The following is a 23,316-nucleotide window of genomic DNA, read 5'->3' on the forward strand; positions in this document are numbered from 1 at the left end:
ATAGTACCTAACTTATATCCTTTTAGGTAAAAGAAGCCTCCACAATAATAATTAAAGCTTGTTTTCTCATCATTTAATATCTCACAGTTAAAAAATATTAATTTTAGTTGGTTGGTTGGTTAATTTGGAGTTTTATGGCACAAAGCAACTAGGCTATCTGTGCCAAATATCCAGTAAAAAGTTAAAATTAAATTAAAATTAGGAAAGTTATAAAAGGAAATTAAGGTAAAATAAAACAAAGTTAAAAAGCAGAAAACCAATGTTTACAGCTAGTCTACAGCGTTAAGAGAAAAACTACAGTAATACAAGTTGTAGAGGACTTTCTGTAGCATAACTGTAATTATCATAACTTGCCAGGAAGACTAACAGGTAAGTACAATAACCACTGTCTGTCAACTGAAGTTTGCCTTTCCAGTCCTGGTTCCGAGTCATTTGATGTTACGGCCATTTTCAAAAAGTAATAAAAGTTTCAAAAGACTTGTAGCAAAATTTTAATAATAACTTGCCAGGATGACTGACAGGTAGTTCAAACAGCAGCGTTAGTCACCTGAAGTTGGCTTTACAGTCCTGGTTGAGTTATTTGACTTTACAGTCATTTTCTAATTTCAAATCAAACTAGATGGACTTTGATTCTTAAAAGGAAATCACATTAAAAAGGTCTAATGTATAAATTAAAAAACTTAAATGGCATTAAAAAGATTGATGAATTTTAAAAAACTAAAAACATTTCCAAGGTGGACAGTGTCACCATCACCAATAGCACTGTCTAACGTTATGGACAAACCTTGGGACAGAATATGGTTAAAATGGCTCCGTTTGTGAGAGTCATAATGAAGGCAAGAAAGTAAAATGTGGTGTACTGTGACCTGAGTATCAGACAGACTACACACTGGTGCACCAGTTCCAGATAAAAGAAAATGATGAGTTAAAAACTGTGAACAATGCACAGTCAGTTTAGAACAACTTTCTCTTTCCAATTCTTAGGGAAGCAAGACATCAAAAATCCAATATAGGGTTTTATATGGAAAAGCTTGTCATGTTGCTCATTCCAAGTCGACTGCCAACCAGCACAGAGCCGAGCCTTGAATACAGGACCATAGTCCATGTACGGAACAGGCACAGCGGTAATAGTGCCAGAGGAGATAGATTTAGCTGCAGTGTCGGTGAGCTCGTTCCCACAAATACCAATGTGGCCTGGTATCCAGGAAAACTGGATAGAGGTAGATGTCAAAGAGAAACGGGCCAGTCGATTTTGAATATCGGCGAGGACAGGGTGTTTACTAATGTGAAGAGATTCCAGGGCCAGTAGAGAACTAAGCAAGTCAGTATAAATAGTACAGTTTGTATACTGCTTAGCTTCTATGTGATCCAGGGCAAGATAAATGGCATACAGTTCAGCAGTGAACACAGAAGCTGTAGAGGGGCCTCTGCACACAAACACTGCACCACAACAAATCATGGCAGAGCCCACACAGTTACCTGATTTTGAACCATCTGTATAAATAGAAGTGGAAGGATGGTTCAAAAGATGTTCAGCAAATAACAGACAGTATTTCCTATCAGGAGTGTCTGCTTTTCTCAGATGACTTAAAGAGAGGTCACATTTAGGGACTGCAATAAGCCAGTGTGGGATTGGCTGACCTGTGGATACAGCAATGTTATCCAAGCACAGACCCAATTCATCCAACTGCACCTGGATACGAAGGCCAAAAGGAACAATGGCAGATTGTTTGTCCTGAAAAAGTATGGTCCATCGAGAAAGAAATACACAACCCCAGGTGGGATGCTTTAGTAAGGAACAGTGTTTTGAAGCACATAGTAAAGACAGTTGCAAATGGCAGAGGTGCAAAGAAAATTCATGAGACTCTATGTATAAGCTCTGAACTGGAGAAGTGCAGAAAGCCCCAGTGCAGAACCGAATTCCTTAATAATGAATGGGGTCCAGCATCTTTAAAGCCGAAGTCCTGGCAAAGCCACAGACCAGTGATCCATAGTCGAATTTCTATCGAATAAGAGCACGATATATCTTTAGCATAGCATGTCGATCCGCTCCCCATGTGCTGGAAGAGAGGACATGGATGATGTTCAGTGATCTTGTACATTTGACCTGTAGCTACTTTGTGTGTGGTATAAAGGTCAGCTTACGGTCAAAGATAAGCCACAAGAACTTTGTCTCAAAGATCACAGACAGCACAACTTTGCCAATACGGAGTTCAGGATTAGGGTGAATACCCCGTCTGTAGCAAAAGTGCATGCAAACGGTTTTAGAGAGAAGTTAAAGCCGTTTGCTGTGATCAACTTCGGTAAATGATTGAGGGCTGTCTGTAGCTGCTGCTTAATATACCTCATGTTCAATCTTGGGATCCTTCCCAAACTTGGAAAAAGGTAGGACAATAGCCTGGTACCAGGCATCAGGAAAAAATTCTCCTGCCAGATCCAGTTAAAAACAAGCAGAATAACAGTAAGTGAAGCAGGAGATAGATGAAGCAGCATTTCATAGCGTACATCATCAGGTTCAACTGATGTACTACCAGACAATCAGTTCAAAAGGACAGAGGTTTTTGCTCTTGATGGCTAAGAAATTGGAGGAAGAAGCAGAAGTACTAGATACTCAGCAAAAGCATTCACCTAGAGTATCAGCAATGTTCCAGGTATTAGCTACTTCCTGGCCATCAGAGAGCAAGATCAAGAGGGGGATGGAATTATATTGCCCACTGACCTTTTGAATCTTATCCCACATGACTTTGGAACTGGTGGTAGAAGATATGCTGGTTGTGAACTTAATCCAAGAATCCTTCTGACCCACCAAGCATGTGCACAGGCCTACTGGAAAGCAATGCGATGCAAGAGTGTGGGATAACTGTGAAAAGTATCCGAGACCCGGTTTTGAGCCTTCTGTGCCATGTGGCAGGCAGGGTTCCACCATGGACGAGGATATCATGGGAAAACATGTCGAAGTTTTAGGAATACACTAAGCAGCTGCTTGTATAATACAGTCAGCTACTACTGCCACACAGTCGTCCACTGATGGCTTACAGACAATTGCAGGATCAAGTTCTGCAAGAGCAGTGAAAAAGGGCCAATTTGCTTGATTCAGTTTCCCCCGGGGCATGTGGCATCGACCACAGCCAATCTCTCTCAAGAGTATAGGAAAATGATCAATGCCACACGGATTATTGTCAACCTTCCAAGAAAAATGGGAGGATAATGAAGGGGAGCCAGATGAGAGGTCAACAGCAGTAAAGGACTAACTTGGTACATGAAAATAAGTACAAGAACCAGTATTAAAAAGAGAAAGGTTGTGATCAGAGAGCATGTACTCTATGAAGCAACCCCTCCTATCAACATCAGCACTTCCCCAGTGGAGATGATGTCCATTAAAGTCTCCCAAGATGAAAAATGGAGACATAAAGTCTTCAATTAGAGCATCAAGGTCTGACTGATCATAGGTCTTTCCAGGCAAAAGGTAGAGAGAACAAACACTAATTGTATGACCCAAGGAAACACGCATGGCTGAGGCCTCCAAGAGTGTGTCGAGTGGCAAAGACAGAGTGGTTACATGCTCATCAATCAACAGCACCACCCTTCCATGCACTCATCCATCACACAGCCTGTCATTTCTGTGCAAAGAAAACTGCTGAAAGGTGACAGTATCAGCAGGTTTCAGAAATGTTTCCTGTAATGAGAGACATATAGGACAGTAGGAAACAATCAGTTTTGATGTCATCCAGATTAGAACGTAAACCTCAACTGTTCCACTGTATGAAGGTGGCCATTTTTACTTATGTGTAAGCGAATTGAGTGGAGAACCCTTCTGTTTATGACCACATCTTTTTTGTTTACTGTCTTTACTCAACGGACATGTTTTGACCTCTATGAATCCTGCCCTAGATCGACTGGGCAGGTTTTTGCTGTGGTAAGACGATTCCAGTGACTGAGAATGTGAACAAATGATAATTTTGCATCTTGGGATGGGAAAAGATGTATCCAAGGAAATGCCTGTACCCAGAACCAAAGGAAGTGGATCTTGGGATTTGTTGGAATGTATGTAATGGACAGATATGGGTGTTAAAGTTGATTCATCAACTTTTTTTAACCATGGAGAATGATTCTTCTAGAGGCACAGAGAGATCTGTCTGTACTCCCACTGTAGTAGTGGAACAAAGTGCAACAGCATAGGTCTGAGATGAAGTGGTGGACAGCAACTTTCAAGCCTCAGGATAAGTAATGTTATGAATCACTTTAAAATGCTGCACCTTTTTTTCTACCAACCATTTAGGGTAAGAACAAAAGTAGGATAGGTGAGAGCCATTGCAAGTGATGCAATGAGGGTCTGTTTCATACTCATAGCCATCATGCTTCTTGCCACCTCAACGAGCACATGTCAAGGAACCACAATGTCTTTGAGTGACTGAACCACTGATGCTCAAAACATCAGAGAGGGTTTGAAATGTATGGCCATACTCTGCAATTAATTTCATTGCACCATAGATTGATGATAACAGACAGAAATAGAAATATGGTAGAGAAAATAGAACACAAACATTCACCTGCAAAAAAACAAAAAAAAAAACTTTTGATATACGTTTAGAAGGTTCTAGAGATAATGCCAATGTAACGTGAAAACTATCGGATATAAAATTGTACTTTTAAAATGAATATCACCTTGCAGAGAAACTATTCAGTCCTAGGACAAATAACTACATTAAATAAAAACATTTTTAGTATAAATAATCAAATTTAAATATTTTTTCTGAAACTAGTTCTTTTCAAATTAAAAGTTTCAACAATTTCTTCCACTACTTTCCTTTTTTGTAAAGAAATTTCACAAGAGTGAAACATAACCTACTTACCACTGTTAACCCTTAAACAATAGCCATCATGAATTCATGCTGCTACCTACAACATTCTCATTATTTAATGGTTAAACATGAATAAATTCATAAAAGTATAAAAATATAAATTTAGGGTGTCTCTGCTGAAGGCATATACTGTTTGATTTGTAGCAAAGACAGAGGATTTCTGTGTGAAGATGTAGAACAATAAACTTACAATTCTATCTTGAACTTTCTGAAGTCTTATGCCTGAAATTATTTGTTGAAAGCATGCAACTAGATCTTTGGAAAAAAAAGTTTCAGAAGTTTGTAAATGTTGATATAACTGCTATTAAGTTAATGGTTTGCGTTAGTATAAAATAAAAAAAAAGCATTTAACAAAGAGTCCCCTCTCTTAGGACTTCAGAATTCCCTACCCAAAACCTCTTGTTTCCTGTTACAATTTGCAATCATTCTGTTAACAAAAAAAATGTTTACTGAGATTTTCTTTTTTTTTTTTTTTTTTTGATGGTTACAAGATCAGTCGAATTCACAAGGTCCATACAAAGTAAAGAGCAGAGAAAATAATAGGTAAAATATAAATCTTAAATGAAAAAAGAAAAATTTTGATATTTATGTCGCCCAGAAAATTTTCAGATGAAAATGGTATGTTTAATCTTTACATGAATATTACTTTTTACTTGAAGCAATTAACATTCCACATACATTCACAGAGAAATCCTTATTAAACACACTCAATTTAAAACGTGGTTTTTTGTAACTTTTTACTGAAAGTATTTCAAATTCTGTGAAAAATCAGAAAACATGTTAAAGAATAGTGTGTAAAAACTCTTATTTTGGAGTAACAAGGTAGTGTAATTTATCAGTCTCATATGGAAATATTTAATATGTGCCTTTCTTATCATATTTTAGACAACTAATATAGTTATATTAAAAATTATATTAATGACCTCTTGTTTTATCATGCCTACAACTATGAACAATAACATTTAAAATTTCATCTGGTTTCATCATCCCCATGACAAATAATGTAGTTATAGTTTTAATTCTATCAATAATTATATTTAATATCTTTGCTAATCTAACTATGTATGCTTATGACAATGTAGCTACGTCTATTAATAACTTGTACGATTTACACTAATCTTACTTTGCCTGTTATGCTTCTTTTTCTGATCTTCCTGCATTTTTCTGTCTTTTTCCTCTGCATCAAAGTCATAATACTTGTCTTTGTGTGGTCTATAAACAAAAAGCATCATAAACACTCTTAAAACAGTTGATACATTTTTCTTATAAATTTATATACAAGCAATTTTGAAGCCACTGAATAATTTATTTTTTTAGAATCACATAAAATACAAATTAATACTGAAATTCATTTAATTTTACAGGTCAGTCTAAGAATTCTTAATCAAAGTTGAATGCCAGAAAGACAAAAAAAATTCTCAAAACTAAGTATGAAATAAGATGTTAAATTATACTAACAAAAAAACAAACAAACTAAATAAACTCATCTGTGAACTATTCACTTGTTTCAAGAAACAAAACATCAACAAAAAAGAAACTAATTCCTAATATGTAGAGTATTGAGCACATTATATTAAAATAACCTTGAATATTGAAATTAGCAAGTCATATGACAGTTTGGTATCTCACAGATAGTACAGTGTAACTGAAACTTTACAAGTTTTGAGAATAGTACAAAACAGTTTGTTCTGATGCAAAATATTCATTTGCTTAAATCATAAAGATGTGTTCAGTTAGGCTTTTACAATTTCTAAGACAAATATATCCTTTGTGGTTAATGATATTGGAAAATAGAGTTAAGCTGATAAACTAGGGACACTTAAGATCATTCAGAAAGAGAAGTTCAAAAGTCTACTCTAGCCACAAAAAGTGTCTTGTCTCATGAAAAGGTAAAATATTATAAATACAAATATCATAGCCTTAAGCCATCCATGCACCCAAGCAATATAGTAATAAGTAATCTCCATCTGGAAATGTGGCCAACAAGCTTTAACCCTCTCATTATGAGTAGATTAAAGTGTACATGTTACAACAATTTAGAATTACATTTAAAATTTAATTAACCCTTTAATCCTGGATATCCTTTATTATGCACGACAAGAAAATATTTTTTTAAAATCCTGAATTTCTCCTAGTGTGACATTTTCTCTTAGTATGTCATAATTCTTGTTTTATCCACCACCTCTCAAAAAAAGTATAAAATTAAATGTAAATTACTCATCATTGCTCAGATAAATCACATTTATTATGGTGTTCAACACTGTTTGGCTACAGGGCTATCCAATAGAAAAATCAGACCCACTTACCTGTCGCATCCTTTCCTTCAGAATTTGTTAATAGTTCTCTCATGTTTAATTATACATAACCTGTCAGCATAGGTTTTCACCCATCAAATGACATGCATAACTTAGTGTTCTGATCGAAAAATAGTCAATTTCACTAAAAGCGTAAGCAATGTAGACATGAGAAACCAAACAACCACTCTGGATGAATTTGTAAAGATTCTTGTTGCATAGCAAGAAAGCCAGAAAATTTTGGAAGTGAGAGGAAATTGCTCACTTTTTTGCATATTACTAATCTAGTTCTTTGATCCATTATTTAATTAAATACAAATTATTTAGTGCATTACTACCATTATTACGAAAAAAGTAGTGTTAACTGTCATCAACATAAAGAAAAAGAAGGTTGAATAAGCACTTTATTTCTTGTTTATTTATTCATTAATTACTATAAAAGAAACTTAAATGTAAAAATAGAGATCTTCTTACATAAGGGAAGATTAAATAAAAAATATGATAAAAATGTTTTGTGAGGCATTAACATGAGCAGCACTCAGATAATGTAATTCAATAATGTAAAATGAGCTGCATGCACCCAAAATGATTTACAGCTTATAGTTGCATGGACAGTAGTTAGACAGTGCAAGCGACAATGACACAATAACAATTAATTATAAATAGATCTATTCTGTCATAAGCTTAAAGCTTCTTAAGATAAACAAATGTAATTTCACATTACAATCTGTAGTTATTCTAGAATAAAGCAAAGGGTAATTTATAATTATTTCAATTTTTTGTTGGTGGTTACGAGGTTGATTAAATTGATCAATCTAGTTTTGAAATTGGGTAGAGAAAATATAAAGTTTTACTGGCAAAAAAAACACTTGAAATGTTTTTAGAAGGTTTTAGGGATTACACAAAGGAAATTTGAGATTTTTGAAATGAAGTATTCTAATCTTAACATGAAAATCACTTTGCACACAGACTGGTAAATCTTTAAGCTTATTAAAATATGTCATGTGAAACAAACAATAGGTAAATCTAAGTTCTATGTTTCTTGTTTTCATGTATATTTATTAATGTTATGAAAGTAACTAAAGAGTAAAAATTAAAAAACCTTAGTAAGTGTTAGATTAGGTAAGATAATGAAATATAAAATATTGAGAAAAATCCTCCATGATGTATGTACATAAGTAGTTCATATGTCAACATGATTGAATTTGATAACACAAGCTGCACATTTGCCAGGTGTATGAAGGGGGTTTGTTAGTTAAATACAGTTCCAATGTCAATAAAACAAAATTAAGCATACACAGACGTTTGCTGTAACAAACTTTAAGCTATTTAGGATGTACAGTCACAATTTTCTATTACAACCTGCAATCATTTGAGAAATGAAAAAACCAAAAAAAAACAGTAATTTGGAATTTTTATGGTAGTTACAAGGTTGGTCAAATCACCCAAATAAGTATACTGTTAAGGTAGAAAAAAAATAATTTAAATACAAGATTTACTAAAAAAAACAAAACCTAAAAATTTTCAGATAAATATATTTTCAATCTCAGCATGAAAATCACTTTGCACTCAAAGCAGGCAACTCTCTGACCCCCACATATTCATGAATATATCTTTAGTAAAAACAATTATAAAATCTTTTTTGTGTGTGTTTTTTCTTTTTAAATATTTACTGAAAGCTTACCATTGACATGCTATATTAAAAGTAATAATGTGGATACTCTCATGATAAAAAGGTTAATGTAATCCATCAATCCCTTATGGAAAATTAAATTGTTGTTTAATTATTGTTAAACCACCTAAAACAGATTGACAGAATACTTTATTCCATACCAGCCAAGTAGCTGAATATAGCAGCAGTGAATATCTGTGTTGGTCTTAGGAAATTATCATACTCTTATTCTAGATGGATTAACGAAAGCTTCAGATGGAAGAGACACTGAAAAGTATGCTGCAGTGAAAACAAACATATTAAAAAGAAGTACTAAAAGTTTAACAGTTCACTTACCGCCACTCATTATTTTTGTCCATCAAATCAGAAGATCGACAAGTCAGGTCTACAGTAAACCTTTCAATGTCAATTCTTGTGACACGACAGTTGACAATCATGTTGATCTATACAAACAATTCAAAGCAGTGTTATTTTGTTTCAAACCTCATTTTAAAACATTTTTTTCTTTCTGTAAATCTATAAACAGTGTGGCTGCAAGTACTAGCATTTGTAATAAATATATACAGGATAAAACATACTGACTAAATATTTCACCAAGTTACAAATGCTTGCAACATGCCTTTACTCTATCCTCTGGATTTGTAACCTGTTTATCACTAATCATTTTTGTTGGGATAAATCCTGAAACTCCATTATCCAGATGACACCTGACTCCCATGGCCTGACCTGGACAACTTCCTGCATCAAAATGGTTCCATACCTAAAAAAGATTTAATTCTTTTTAACACCACTGTTTCAAAACCTGTACGATGATAAATACTTTTTTTTTTTTTTTTCAAATGGATAAGAAATAATTCGTAGGCTGTCTTCAAAACTCACCTCACTTAATTCAGGAAAATCATCTTTTCTACAGAAAGGGCACTGCCAAAGTCCAGAATCATCATTTCGAATAGGATTGGCTTGATCAAGCTGTTCTCCACGAGGTTTTTTCCTAGCAATTCCTTGTACTTGGGCTAACACCAGTTTACCTAAAGAAACAAAATAGGCTAACAAAAACATTGCTCACACAAAGTTCAAACTTCCATTTTTAAACCCATTCTTATGCCTGCCTTTGAGTCAACTAAATAAACACAGAGAATGTCATTTCTAAAGCATTTAACATGTAAAAACATTTATATGTTATGTTCTGTCAAGGTACCACATCAATGTATATTGACAGTAAGACAGTTCAAAGAGCATTAAAACAATAAAATTTAAGTATAAACAAATGTATACTTTTAAAATTTTAAAGATACTTAGGATAAATAAATTTAGTTTCATGTTACAATACATAGTAATTCTAAAAATAAAAAAGGATAATTTTGATTTCCTTTTTGTGGTTATGAAGTCAATTAAATTGACCAATCTTGAAGAGAGTTAGGATAGGAAAAAATAACAGATTAAATAAAGTTTTATTGAAACATTTGAAATGTATTTAGGAGGTTTTACAGATTATGCAACTGAAATTTGAGATCTTAGAAATGAAAAAAATATTTTTAATCTCAACATGAAAATCACTTTGCACTTGGATTAGTTAAAAATAATACTCTATATATTTAGACAATTTTTTTTTTAGTTCATTAAAAATACTTCACTAAAAATACAATTGTTTGCATGTGAGACTCAGAAACAAAATGAATAAATATTGAAAGTTACATAAAATTAGTCAAACTAATTTACAGATACAATGAATATCCTTAATCCCAGTTTACTACAACTTTCATTCAATATTGGAGTTTGAATAAAATTTGAGATTTTCATATCTTTAAAAATAATGTCAGAAACCTCCAAGTTACCTATATAGAAAGTCTGAGGAGTCTCCTTAGTAAGCATGTTGAATGTCTCTTCTGCATTTGGTGGTCGATATGGGGTTCGGAGATCTTTGTATCTATGATTCAGTTCAGCACGTATGTCATACAAAGTAATACTTTTGTTTCCTAGACCTTGTCGCTCCAGTTCTTCAGCAAATGCATCTAGATCAAGATCCTAATCAGAAAGTAAGAAGTCTGGAAATGCCAATTACTACACTTAAAGATTAGAAATTCATTTATTTTTACTAAAAATAAGGTAAAAATTCAGGACGTCAAAAAACAAGTAAGTTCTACAAGTCTTGTTACAAAATGATAAAACCCTTATACTGGAATACTTTCAAAAGGTCCATGTTTCAAAAGTGTTTAGATCGTAAGGTAAAAATGATACTATTAAATTTCAAAGATATGAATAATTAATTGCTTCTAATCCAATTCAAATGCAACATAAAGAAATAATACCTCTTGCTCAAAATACAAGACAATTTTACAAAAACTTTACCACAGAAGTCATGAAGATTTAAAAACTATTTTAACTAGGTACACAATTGGCTATTTGTGCTGTGTCCACTATGGGTATTGAAACCTGGTTTTTAGCTTTTAGACTTACTGCTAAGCTACTGCATAACTCTAGATAAAAAGTGACAGAGTAACACAAAAAGAATTTGAAAGTTATTTTTCATATTTCATTTCTGTTCAAACATATTACATTCTTGAAGTCTTTTTAACAGTATAATGCTACAGACATGAATACTATTAAAACAACAGTTACATATTTAACAAATTACAAAGTAAATTTACCAGCAGTACTTTAAAAATAACTCATTCTGGATACCTACATAACAAATTAAAATACTTGTACCCTCCTAAAACTTCTGACATCTGTGCAGGATGTCTGAATGCTATAATTCTGCAATTTTTTTTAACCTTAAATGTATGAGAGTAGCATGTCATGCTCTTTATTGTATTATGTTTAACTTTTAATTTTAAATAAATAACTTGATTACCAGTGTACTTGGATTATCATGGTCCTCATTTTAAAAGTTTTGATTCAAGATTCAAACACTCTTACCCACTCAATGTTTTTGAATATATAAACATTCACATCAACTTTTATCCATACTGAATAGCATTGAGAGATTACTAAGGTAGCTGAAACTTTCATATCTTGCATTATATCTACACATTCTGAATATTCTAAATTATTTGGGAAGGTTCTAGGTTGTGGAATATTTCATCACATTTTGAGATATTCAAGAGTATTACATATAATTCATAATGTTTAAAAACATTCCACTTTTTACTTACGAAATATCCTTTATGACATGACAATAGGTACTATAATTTTTGTCAAGATATATAAGCATACAACCTATCCACTGTGGCTGGGATGTGTAATTCTCAATTCTCCTCACACTGTGACTGGAATAAATGTTTCACACTGTTTATGTCTTCCTCTGCTGGGTTTAGGTTCATCATCTGAACTATCAACACTAGATGGAGAGCTGATATCCTCTCATATCACTGCATCTTTGTCATCATGCATTTGAGCACCACTCACTTTCACTATCTTATAAGCTATCTGAATCGAATGCATCGAGCATATTTACAAAGTAATTAGGGTTACTACTCAACACTCTTGTGATGTGACATACAGTTTTTGTACACTTCACTTAGGCATCTTGTTGGTTACTGAAGGAATGAGTGGAAAGCATCAAGACAAACCATACATCAACATTAGGTGGAATGCCAATAAACACTTCCCAACTCCTTTCACATTCATACATTACACACAGTAATTATGAATGAAAATGAGAAACGTGTGTCCCAACCTCAGTAGAAGAGTTACACAAATTATTCTGTATTATTTTAACCTACACTGTATCAGCATACTGCAAATGTATAGTGCAACAAGAAGTAAAACTAGGCTCTGGATGCTAAGTTCAAAAGAAACTGAACTTAAAAAGGGCCAAGGAGACCATGGTTTTTATATATAAAGAAGAATAAGGGTTTAGAAAAGAATTGAGGCAAGTATGGGCAGAAAACATCATGTAAAGTAAGAACAGCAGACCTTAAATAAAACTGTTGGTTGCTGGAATCACCTTACTGTAGTGATGATGGAATTGGTGGATAATGAACCAATAACAGTGATGAAGAAAGAGGAGCAATTAAAGAATCATTATTTTCTAAACCTGAAAAGGTGGTATGAAACTGATTGCTCCTAATTCAGAAGTAGCTATGGACAGAAACAAGTTAAGTGACAGAAAAGCAAAGGTTTCTAACTATAACAGCTCATAGCCTTAGTAATGACATGCATGAATTAACAATCAGTCATTCCTCAATCTAAGAGTTCTTGACATCATTTCTGTGAAGAACTTGTCAAAATCTTTCAGAAACCCTTTCAGTCAATGGTATCACTTATATTTCACTTGAATAGTAAGCATCATAATGAATTTGCAGGGAAAGAACAAGTGGATTTTCTACCAGTGATCCTGGCTGAAGAAATAACATAGCTCCTAGACTTTTTTTTTTTTAAAGTTCATTTCTAGTACTTGTGAAAATACATTTTCCTTTGATAAAACAGCAAGCAACACTATTCACAGAAATGGAGCATGTGCATTGTTACAACAAAGATTAAACAAGAATCTTCTGTATTTAGCATGCTGGCATCAAATCTTAAACTTTCCTAGCACGTGTTTTCAAAGACTGTATGGGGTTTTCTTCTGGTTCAGATTTTGCTATTTTCATTTGATGCAAGCATTTTTGGCAGTAGATGAAACAGTCCATTAGTCAATGATGAAGTCACAGAAACCACAGAAACACATGTGGCAAGGCATGGTCCTCTGCTTTTAATTCAATTTTTTCTCCCCACTGTTTTTTAATGTCCTACATTGTCTTGTTAGGTATAAAAAGATGAATTATGCTATTTCAAAATTTGTCTGTCAAAACTTTCCTGGGCATCTATGGTATCTCAAAAAGAAACTCACTGGCTTGGCATGCTTTGATTCAGCTGTACCTACTGAATCAAAATGAGAAAAGATAAAGTCATTAAAGCAGAAGAAAGGCATGGATGAACCTCCAAAGCACAATTGAAGATTTCATCAGAAAGAACACAACAGACTTCTTCAGATGCTTCAAATTTTGATCTGGTTTATGACTCCGAGTCACAGGAGCTTAAAGAGGACTACAGACACATCAACATGGTAAAAGACAAGAAGTGTATTCCTTATTGTGGAGTATAATGCTATCACAACAAAAGTAATAACAAAAACAATTCCCCCTTCAAGTTGTGCAGAATCATAGAAGACACTTTCCTAACAGTAAGAAGGATACTATAACATAGCAAAAGTGACTAATCACACCTAAATCCTATAATTACATAAAAATAATAACACATTTTAAATAAACTATTTATAATACATACCTATTTTATATTTTATCGTACATGAAATATCAGGACACTGCAGTCTAAAACTTAAACCTCACTAAACAGCCTCTAAATCTGGTGTAAAATAGATGCAGTTTGACATTTCATGTTTTCTGCATATTGGAACAAAATAAAGAGGCAAAAGCTTTAAAACATTTTAATTTACAATTTTACCTGCAAATTAAGATCACACTAACATATAAACACATGGTATTAAAACAGTTTAAAATTTTATATTATTTAAATATGATCTTTTAATTTCAAAATGAAACAGTTCTCAATCCCAATTTTCCCTGTCATGTGAAACCTGTGCTATGATTTCTTCACTTCAGAATTTAACTTTAACAATAGATTGCTGTAGCTTTAAATCACTTAGAAACACAAAAAAGCTATACATAAGAAGAACCTAACAGTTGCACATATCTTCTTGATGTACTGAGATATGAATAAATTTGTCAAACAGCATAGAAAACCCTCTCTTTCTGGCTTTGTTTATTAATGAACTTTATATACTCAAAGAATATATATTTAAACAACAGAAAAGTTAGATTTTCCTCTGCATGCAACTATTTTTTTCAGTTTTACCAGTTGATAGGAATTTCTTGGTGGGTGGTCATCATAACTTTTCTCCCTACAGCTAATGTAATTTTTAAATTTTATTCATATCTTACATTAGAGAGCCTGATAAATTACAGTAGCTTTGGAAAATCTACTCTAGTAACATTGGTTTTTTATGTTCTAAAATGCATATTAAAAACCTACAGGAATTATTTTTTAGACATCCAATTCATGAGAATCAGAGCAGAACAATGTGCAGTGCAAGAAAAGTAATAGATATCCTTGTTTTTTTAAAATATATCTTTCATTATTCATTATTAGACATTTTTAATGAAAGTAACAAAAATGTAAAATACTATAAACATTTCAACTCAGTTAAACAGCACTTCAGTAAAATAAAACTGAAATTTCACAAGCTCCAGAAGCTCAACTTCATTTGCTGTTTCTATTAGGTTTGCCTGAAACAGATAATAGCTCCTGCTATGACTTATTACTTTCTGAAGGATTATTGCTTCTTTAAACACAAAGAACAATAATAAAACTGTAAAAAGAAACAGATGCAAAAAAATTAATATTTAAAGCCCTCGTGGCAAGTAATTTGCAAGTTTTTGATCAATACTACAGTCAGTGCAGAAGAAAAAAAATGGAACCATTGATTTTGTTTTTCCACTATTATTGATTATTTCTCTACAGACCTTAAGAAAAAAGTATGCTCTGTTAGGATAGAGAAAATAGAGAGAAAATATAAAACTTTAGCCCCCCTTCCCCCCAAAAAAAAAGTATCCATTTAGTTGGTTCAAGAGGTTATGCAGATGAAATACAAACACCTTAAGATAAAAACTATTTTCATTCTTAGCATAAAAATCAATTTTGTTAAATGTCACTCACATTGACACAATAAAGACTTCAGAAGTTCACATAAAAATCTTTATTAAAAAATCTTTTTTTTTGTGTGAGTAATACTTTTATGCTTACAAAAAGCTTGCCAAACTGGATGACGATGCAGTTACTAAGTTCAAAGATACCCGTATTAACTGAGATATTCATAGTGATTTAAAATGTATATCTAAGCAATACTCAAAATGTAACAGTTTTTTGCTTTACTACTTAAATAACCAATTCATCTTGTATTATCCACTACTGGTCAGGGTTATGTTTTTCAGTGTTCAAATATTATGTAAAAAACTGACTTACTATGCTGATATTTTATGACACCAACTTAACATTATGACAAGAAATGGATTTTAAAAAATGTGTTTGTGTGAGTGCAGAAATCATCATTCTCCTTCTCTTTTTTATGAGTCAACAAAAATCAAGTACTCTTTCAAGTTATTTAAACCTTTTTTTATTAGCTCAAAACCTTCACAGTTACTTACTCTAAGTTTTTCTGGGTTTTCCAGAATTTCCTCCAAGGCACCAGCAGGGTCAATTTCTTCCGACATGTCATCATATTCCAAAGCATCAACAGCCATCTTTCGAGCCCACTCATACGCTTCAGGATGCACTCGGGAAGCATCAAGTACTTCAACATATGCCTCAGCACTATGTCCAGATGAAATGTAGTGAATCTGATGAGCTATCATCTCAAAACTTAATAACACAGAAGTTTATATGCACACACACACACAAAATCATGTTCCATACCTAATGCCTACAAGACAGTTTTACAAAATATAAACAAGTCACAATAACAAAGCATAACCTTAATTTATGTTTATTAAACCCACATAGCCATTTGTTTTGCTTCATTTCACCACATTAAGACTAAACAAGTTAGGCCACTAATGTTCATGTTGTAGATAAGTAGATACCTCACCAACAGTCATAAATATTCTGTACAGTTTAATACAAACAATTTGTAATCTTAAACCACAATGGTTAACCAAGGAGAAAATAACATTGAAAGTCAATAAAGATTAGTGTGTAAAGGAATACTCAAATCAACTTACCTTTCTCCAACTGCAACAGTGTCAATTTTCACAAATCCAGCACAGTTGTAGAAAACTTTAGGGCCCATATGACATACTGTAACAAGGTGTGTTCTGTTCTCTAACTTCTGATGCGTTTGTTTAAGAGTCTGTAAAACAGAAAGACTTTGTATAATTAACTCTTTCTTACCAGCATAATTTCTCAAACAATGAAATATTTGTGATGTAATAAATAAAACATAGAAGTTCTTAACATTTTCAGTACTGATGAATTATTATTTAGTAATAATACTGTGACCTTATTTCCCAACACTAATCATATGACAACAGCTTGTGTTAAGTACAATATTATGGACATCAAAAATAACAGCAGTTAGTTTATATTGTTTGGAGCGTTACACTATGTAACACAAATTTTTTTCCTGCATAACGTGTTATTTCTTAATTGCTTATGTTGTAAAAGTACAGAAAATGGCCATTATTTTTTTTAAACTTTGTTTTTGTGACCTGGATAATGAAATTTAGAAATGAACCTATTTCCTATGTGAGAATGGGCAAACTTTCACATTTTCATTTACAAAAGGTTTTAATAAAACAACATATGGATCAAGATTTACATGTATTTATGCTAAAGGTGTACAAAAATGAACAAAAATGTTTAGAAATGAGTAGTTTTTCAAGACTTGCAACTGTAATGAAAATCACTTTCACGTATCAGCCCCCAAATATAGTCTCGGCATTTGACTTTGTAAGACCAAAATCTCTGATCAAGTCATTGAGGCTTCTTTGGTCAGGTAGTATGGGTTTCTCTCACCAGCTGAACCTCTGAAATTGTAATCTGGATCTTCAAAGTCTACCTCCTCTTTTAAGGATGGCTGCTTTCTCTCTGGTGGAGTGGGTACAAGGATATCAGGGCAGTGTGGCACTTGGGTGATGGAAGGCCCAGGTACATGATAGCAAATGCATTCTTGCCAGACTGATGTTTGGAAGGGTCCATCATGCAGAAGGAAAAATTGCTTGAGTAGTCAGTGGGTTCACACCAAATTCTTGGAATAGCAAACTTCATGGCTCTCTCTCCCCCCTTTCTGTACCATCCTGCAAAAGAGCAAAATAAAATTGTTATTATGAAGAATAAATTTATTTCAACCACAACTAATGTGCAAGAGTTTCATGCAAAATATTTTATATGTAATATTTTTTCTATACTATTGAAAATATTAAAAATAAAATATATTTAAAAAGGTCTAAAATTTGTATAATATAAAATCTTACTATTCAAGCAAGCAAAAATTGTCCGTCTTACCTTCTAGAGTTTTTTTGCAGTGCTCGCAGATAAAATGAGGTGCCCAGGGTTTGTCTTGATCCCCAACAGTCATGCCAAAATATGCCTTGTAGGCTTCACACATTTTAGCAGATGCTGTCACAGAGTACTTTTAGGCTCGTCTTGATAAATTGGCCACCTACATAGCAGAATGCATCTGGAGAATGCTTGCAGCTTCTTGATGCCATCTCTGATAAAATCAGATAGGTCTGTGTGTTCACTTAGGCAGCTAGAACTAAACTGAAGTGGTGAGCCCAGTATATATATATTACTATGGAAAGTTCTAGATAATTCTAAAAAGTTCTTGAAATTTCTTGTAAGTTCTACAACATTCTCTATCAGCTACAAGCATTGAATCTACCTGGAATGTTCTGGAAAATGGGTAAATTTGAAAAGAAAAATAGATCTTTTCCATTTACTTTAGGCATAAGCAACTGGGAAATAACACTTTCTGCCCAGGAAGAGTGATAGTAAAAAAAATTTTGTTACATAGTGTTATTTAATAAAATAAAAATTATTAGTTGCAATACTATGAATAGTATAAAAAAATTAGGGTTAACTCTCTGAAAAAAAGAGGATTATAAGTATTTTGTTTATTCTTTGTGTAATTATAAAAGTCAGTAAAATATAAAAATAAGCTATTTTTATAGGTTAGTTAAGATTAGATTAAGAAAAACAAATAATGAAATAAAAATGTTTCACTAGGCATGTACATGAGTTGTTTGTATTAGTTGTAACAGTTTGTGAGTAGCGTAATTTGATAACGTAAAATGAGCTGCATTAACATTTAGTATTTGTTTTGAATAGTCTGTGTGCAAAGTAATTTTCATATAAATATCAAAATACTTTTCCTCAACTCAAAAATCTCAAATTTCCTTTGAGTAATCCCTAAAACCTCTTAAATACATTTCAAACCTTTTTGTAAGTAAAACTCATAATCTGTTATTTCATGTACCCTATCTTAAAATAGAATTGTTCCATTTAAACAACCTCATAACTACTACAAAAAATAAAAAAAAATCTTAATTTTTACTTCTTTTTTTTCTATAATAATTTGAAATTGTACCTTGAAACTATATTGGTTTATCTTGAAGTAGCTTTAAACCCATAACAGTATAATTAACTTGATCATATTTTATTCTCTTATTGCCTTTTGAACTGTTGCTATTATCCATGCCATAATAAGTTGTAAATCACTCATGGCATATACAGTTCACATTATGCTATAGAATTATATTACCTACATGCTGCTTGAGTGCAGCCCTCATGAAACATCTGAATTATATTATTATTTATCTAATCTAATCTTAACTTAAAGAGATTCCTATTTTTATATAATTACTTTCATAATAATAATAATTAAAAAATAAACATAAAAAACATGAAATTACTTACCCAATCTTTCTTGATGTCAGTTGTTGGTCATGCTTATGTCTACATACCTTTATACTAATTACAATAGTGCATTAAGTAATTTTAATTAATTTAATAATGCACCAAAGAGCAGACTTGTAACATGCAAAAAACACAATTTCCCCTAACTCAAAATACTTCTGGTTTTATAATTATACAACAAAAGCTATTACAAATTCGTCCACACTAGTTGTTTAGCTTTCCATGGAAATAAAGCTTGTACTCAAAGTGAAACTGATACTTGTCTGTTCAGAACACAACATTATACAATTCTTTGTTTGATACATAAAAACCTTGATGTTCTACTGATTATAAATATAGGTTAATATATAATTAAATGCAAAGGGAACTACTAACAAACCCTGAAAGTGTTATTTTCTATTTATAGATCTGTAACCAAATACAATTGAAGGCTATAAAAATTATTATTTGTATGTGCAATAATGATATTATAGGAAACAATTTAAGTTTAATTTTCTACATTTTGAAAGGTGCTGGATAAAATATACTAAGAGAAAATATGTTACCATGTAACACTAGTGGAAGTTCAGGATTTAAAATATTTTCTCATAGCATTAAGAAATTAAATCTTGCATAGTGTTATAATATGGATAATTATCTAAGTGTTGATGCCATAATAACTGGTATCACAAACAAAAAATAGTTTAATAAAATTTTCAATATAAGACATTAAAACTTTGTTATGCATATACCTAGGGCAAAAGGATTAAAGTTTTGATGTTTTCATTTGTTCAATGTGGCATTATTAAAATAATGTTTTTCATTGCAGAATCAAAGTAGTAGCCTAAAATAATATTGTTTCTCATTAAGATTAAATGTACCACACTAAACTAATTACAATAATGATGTTTTTCATTACAGCTCATTATAGCATCCTAAAATATTTATATTTTTCCTATCAGATCAATGTAGCACCCTAAAATAATGAAAAAAATAAAAATAAAACATACCCTTATTAAATGTGATGCTTTTCGAGGACCTAAACCACAAACAAACTGGACCAGCTGGGAAGTGTGAGGATGAGAGATGGCTCTGTTCACATCAACACCTACTTCATTTGTTCTGTTCACAAACTCCAGGTAAAGGGAATTTAACAGCTCCTCTTTAGATATTTGATCCTACAAATTACCAAATACAAAACAAAGATTGGCAAAAAAACTGATGATAAACACTGAACAACTTTGTTTCATTCTTTAGTCATGATATTCAATGTTTTAACTATAGTATAAGCCACACTAAAAAGTTCAAGCTCTTTGTATGTATAGCATTTGGTCAAAATGATCCCCTTATAGTTATGCATTATAATGCCGAAAAAATATTACTTCAATGGTAAAATATATTAAATACAATTTTTTTCACTCATGATGTGTCTTATTCATACAATGCAGAATGTTCATATTAATAGACAGCTTGCTTCTGGCAGTGCAAGGTAATTCAGTCTGTGCCCCATCTCTCACTTAAAGAGGATTTGTTTTTTCTTATAGCAAAGCCACATCGGGCTATCTGCTCAGCCCACCGAGGGGAATCGAACCCCTGATTTTAGCGTTGTAAATCCGGAGACATACCGCTGTACTAGCGGGGGGGCTCTTAAAGAGGAAAGTAATTCATAGAATTTACATAAACTCATGTGTCATCTGAATGGGAAGCAATTTCAGACAATACAAATTTCCTTGGTTTTTATACCTGCAAAGGGTGAAATTCTAGACAAGATACATTACTCTGTCTCTGATCTGAAGAGGGCAATGCTTCAGACAATATTTGTTACCCTGTTTTTCACTTTTTAGACAAAATATATTATTCCATTTCTCACCTGAAGGGGGTGGTACTTCAGACAAAGAATTTCTTCATCAGGAGTACACAGCTGAGAGAACTCTATAAGAGGATCTTGTATTTTACGAGCAATAGAAACTGCTTGCCGTAGAAGGGCAGGATAGTCTCGAAAATCAGCCTGGAAATTTATAAATATGTTATGAACAAGTTCAAAATATGGATGCAAAATGAAAAAACTTTTTGTTACAGCAGCATAAGTACTTCTGTTCAGATTACTATGAACAACACAGAAACAAAGGAACTTAATTTTTTCAGATACATATACACAACGTCCAGAACCAGAAATTGAGTTTCTCTTATTTGGAGGTGCATCAATGACAGAGAGTTACAGTATTTATTCTGATGCAGAGAATCAAGCACACATTAAACAAAGTCCCACAACTAAAAAATCATCACAAAAAAGATTAGTTTGTATTGTCTAGAGAAGTTAAAATTTCAGACGAGATATTTGAGAACATCTTTAAGATGGTATTATACACAAAAAGTAGCCAGTGTTCACTAACGTCACTACTAATGTTATATTATAGTACAACATGAATCAAGTAAAAACAAAGCTGAAGTAATCTATCCAGCAACTCTCCTCTTCACATGTAAGAACGTTAGTGTTTTCATATGCTACTGACATCAAAGCCTTCCAGGAATTTGTGCAATATTTAATTTTTCTGAACAAAGATATAAACAGATACTTAGTGATCACCTATCAGGAACATACACAAAAAAAAAGTTCCTGGGAAATTAGAGAAACAGAAAAATAAGAAAAGAAATGACTCAATGACAAATATCAAAATGAAGTATGTGAAAGATATTTGATTTCTTTCTCAGCTGTACACAAAGAATTGGTCAAGATGAATGTTATGCCATATAATCCTCACAACATGCTGCCATACGTACCATTTAAAACAGCAGTACTTTATCCTTGTTCCAAGGAATTTGTTCCAAAGCCTTTTATTTAGAGTTTTCAAAACATAATAGTAAAGGGTACAAAAATGCTTTCACAAAATACTTCAAACAAAATTTCTAAGAAATAGTTAAAATAAGATCCGAACTCCTAGAAATTGGGAGCTCGAACAGAAACAATCTGGAAATACAAAGTTAAATAAAACATACCTTAACAATTCACACACCAACAGTTTGTACATCAGAGAAGTTTAACATAACAAAACAGCTGAAGCATTTCTAAATATGTGTGATAATACAAGCTGTAAAAATTCTTATTTACTTTGTGAAACCAACCTCCGATTTTTTAGAATTCATATACACAGTTGGCAATTCATTGTCTATTAGTTCTACACTGATGGTTGGGAATTGCTCCATCTCCACCAAGTCACAGATGACTGATTTCACATCTGCTATCACATTTAAAGCCTCTCTGGAAAGTTTACAATATTCAATAAAATTAATTAGCTGAAATGAAATTCTAGTAGAATGCAATGACATACAAAAAATTGCACATTTTTCAAGTAGTTAAGACTTCTGACAGATTTACTTACTAATCAAATCATCAAACAAACTTACTAAGAAAGCATCACTAATACAGATCAGCAAGTTACACAGCTGACACATAACAATTTACCTTAAATGAAAGAATCATCAGTTAAAAACAAATCATTAACAGGAAAGTATGCATAACTAGTATAATGAGAAAAAGCATTGCAATCACTTCATTACCAGGGTGAGAAAAAACATAGTTCAGTACAACAGCAGAATCAAAGTCATGCATATCAAGTTTCATATGAAGCACTTTTGCATCATTTCATTATCAAGGTAAAAACAATAGCTGTACTTCAGTCTCAATTAAAATTGAATACCTTAACCTGTTCAGTGCCGTAGACAAGATAACTCGTCCAAGCCAATCAGTAACACAGTGCCACGGACGAGTTAATTCATTCTCAATAATACCCAACTTCAACGCTAGATGTCAGCATCATACATGCATTTGACCCACTTACAAATTGTTTCACTTTCAATCCAAGATGGCATCACAAAAAAGTTACAAAATAGAGAAGCAATTAGAGTTGTATTGTAGAAGCTGAAATACTTGGCAGTCAACAGGTTAACATAGTGGAACTGATACATTTGACTATGTGAAAAAGTCACATTTATATGAAAACAATAAAGTTTTTTTTTTTTTCACAAACAATTA

The 23,316-nt window shown here is 32.4% G+C and overlaps 2 protein-coding genes across 6 annotated transcripts in view; both read right to left on the minus strand.

The window, feature by feature from the left end:
* The window catches only part of Spt6 (transcription elongation factor Spt6), a 106,638-nt gene that overhangs the window by 15,823 nt on the left and 67,499 nt on the right, over positions 1-23,316 (minus strand). For all 5 annotated transcript variants that reach the window (XR_013025316.1, XM_076490079.1, XM_076490082.1 and 2 more), the window contains 10 exons: positions 22,407-22,542; positions 21,154-21,291; positions 20,294-20,461; positions 16,610-16,737; positions 16,037-16,202; positions 10,664-10,853; positions 9,708-9,856; positions 9,448-9,588; positions 9,165-9,271; positions 5,986-6,074 (listed from right to left, as the gene is read on the minus strand). Coding sequence is in view for 4 of the 5 variants with exons in the window: in XM_076490079.1 (XP_076346194.1) it covers positions 5,986-6,074; positions 9,165-9,271; positions 9,448-9,588; positions 9,708-9,856; positions 10,664-10,853; positions 16,037-16,202; positions 16,610-16,737; positions 20,294-20,461; positions 21,154-21,291; positions 22,407-22,542 (1,412 nt within the window). In the remaining variant the exon portion in view is untranslated. The remainder of the gene's footprint in view (positions 1-5,985; positions 6,075-9,164; positions 9,272-9,447; positions 9,589-9,707; positions 9,857-10,663; positions 10,854-16,036; positions 16,203-16,609; positions 16,738-20,293; positions 20,462-21,153; positions 21,292-22,406; positions 22,543-23,316) is intronic.
* On the minus strand, positions 16,745-20,287 carry LOC143244781 (uncharacterized). The gene is made up of 2 exons (XM_076490092.1): positions 17,892-20,287; positions 16,745-17,683 (listed from the first exon to the last, which is right to left on the minus strand). The coding sequence occupies exons 1-2, from the start codon at positions 17,992-17,994 to the stop codon at positions 17,454-17,456; spliced, it is 333 nt and encodes a 110-aa protein (XP_076346207.1). The 5' UTR covers positions 17,995-20,287; the 3' UTR covers positions 16,745-17,453.

Source organism: Tachypleus tridentatus, chromosome 2 (assembly GCF_004210375.1).
Source record: "Tachypleus tridentatus isolate NWPU-2018 chromosome 2, ASM421037v1, whole genome shotgun sequence".
Taxonomy (NCBI): domain Eukaryota; kingdom Metazoa; phylum Arthropoda; class Merostomata; order Xiphosura; family Limulidae; genus Tachypleus; species Tachypleus tridentatus.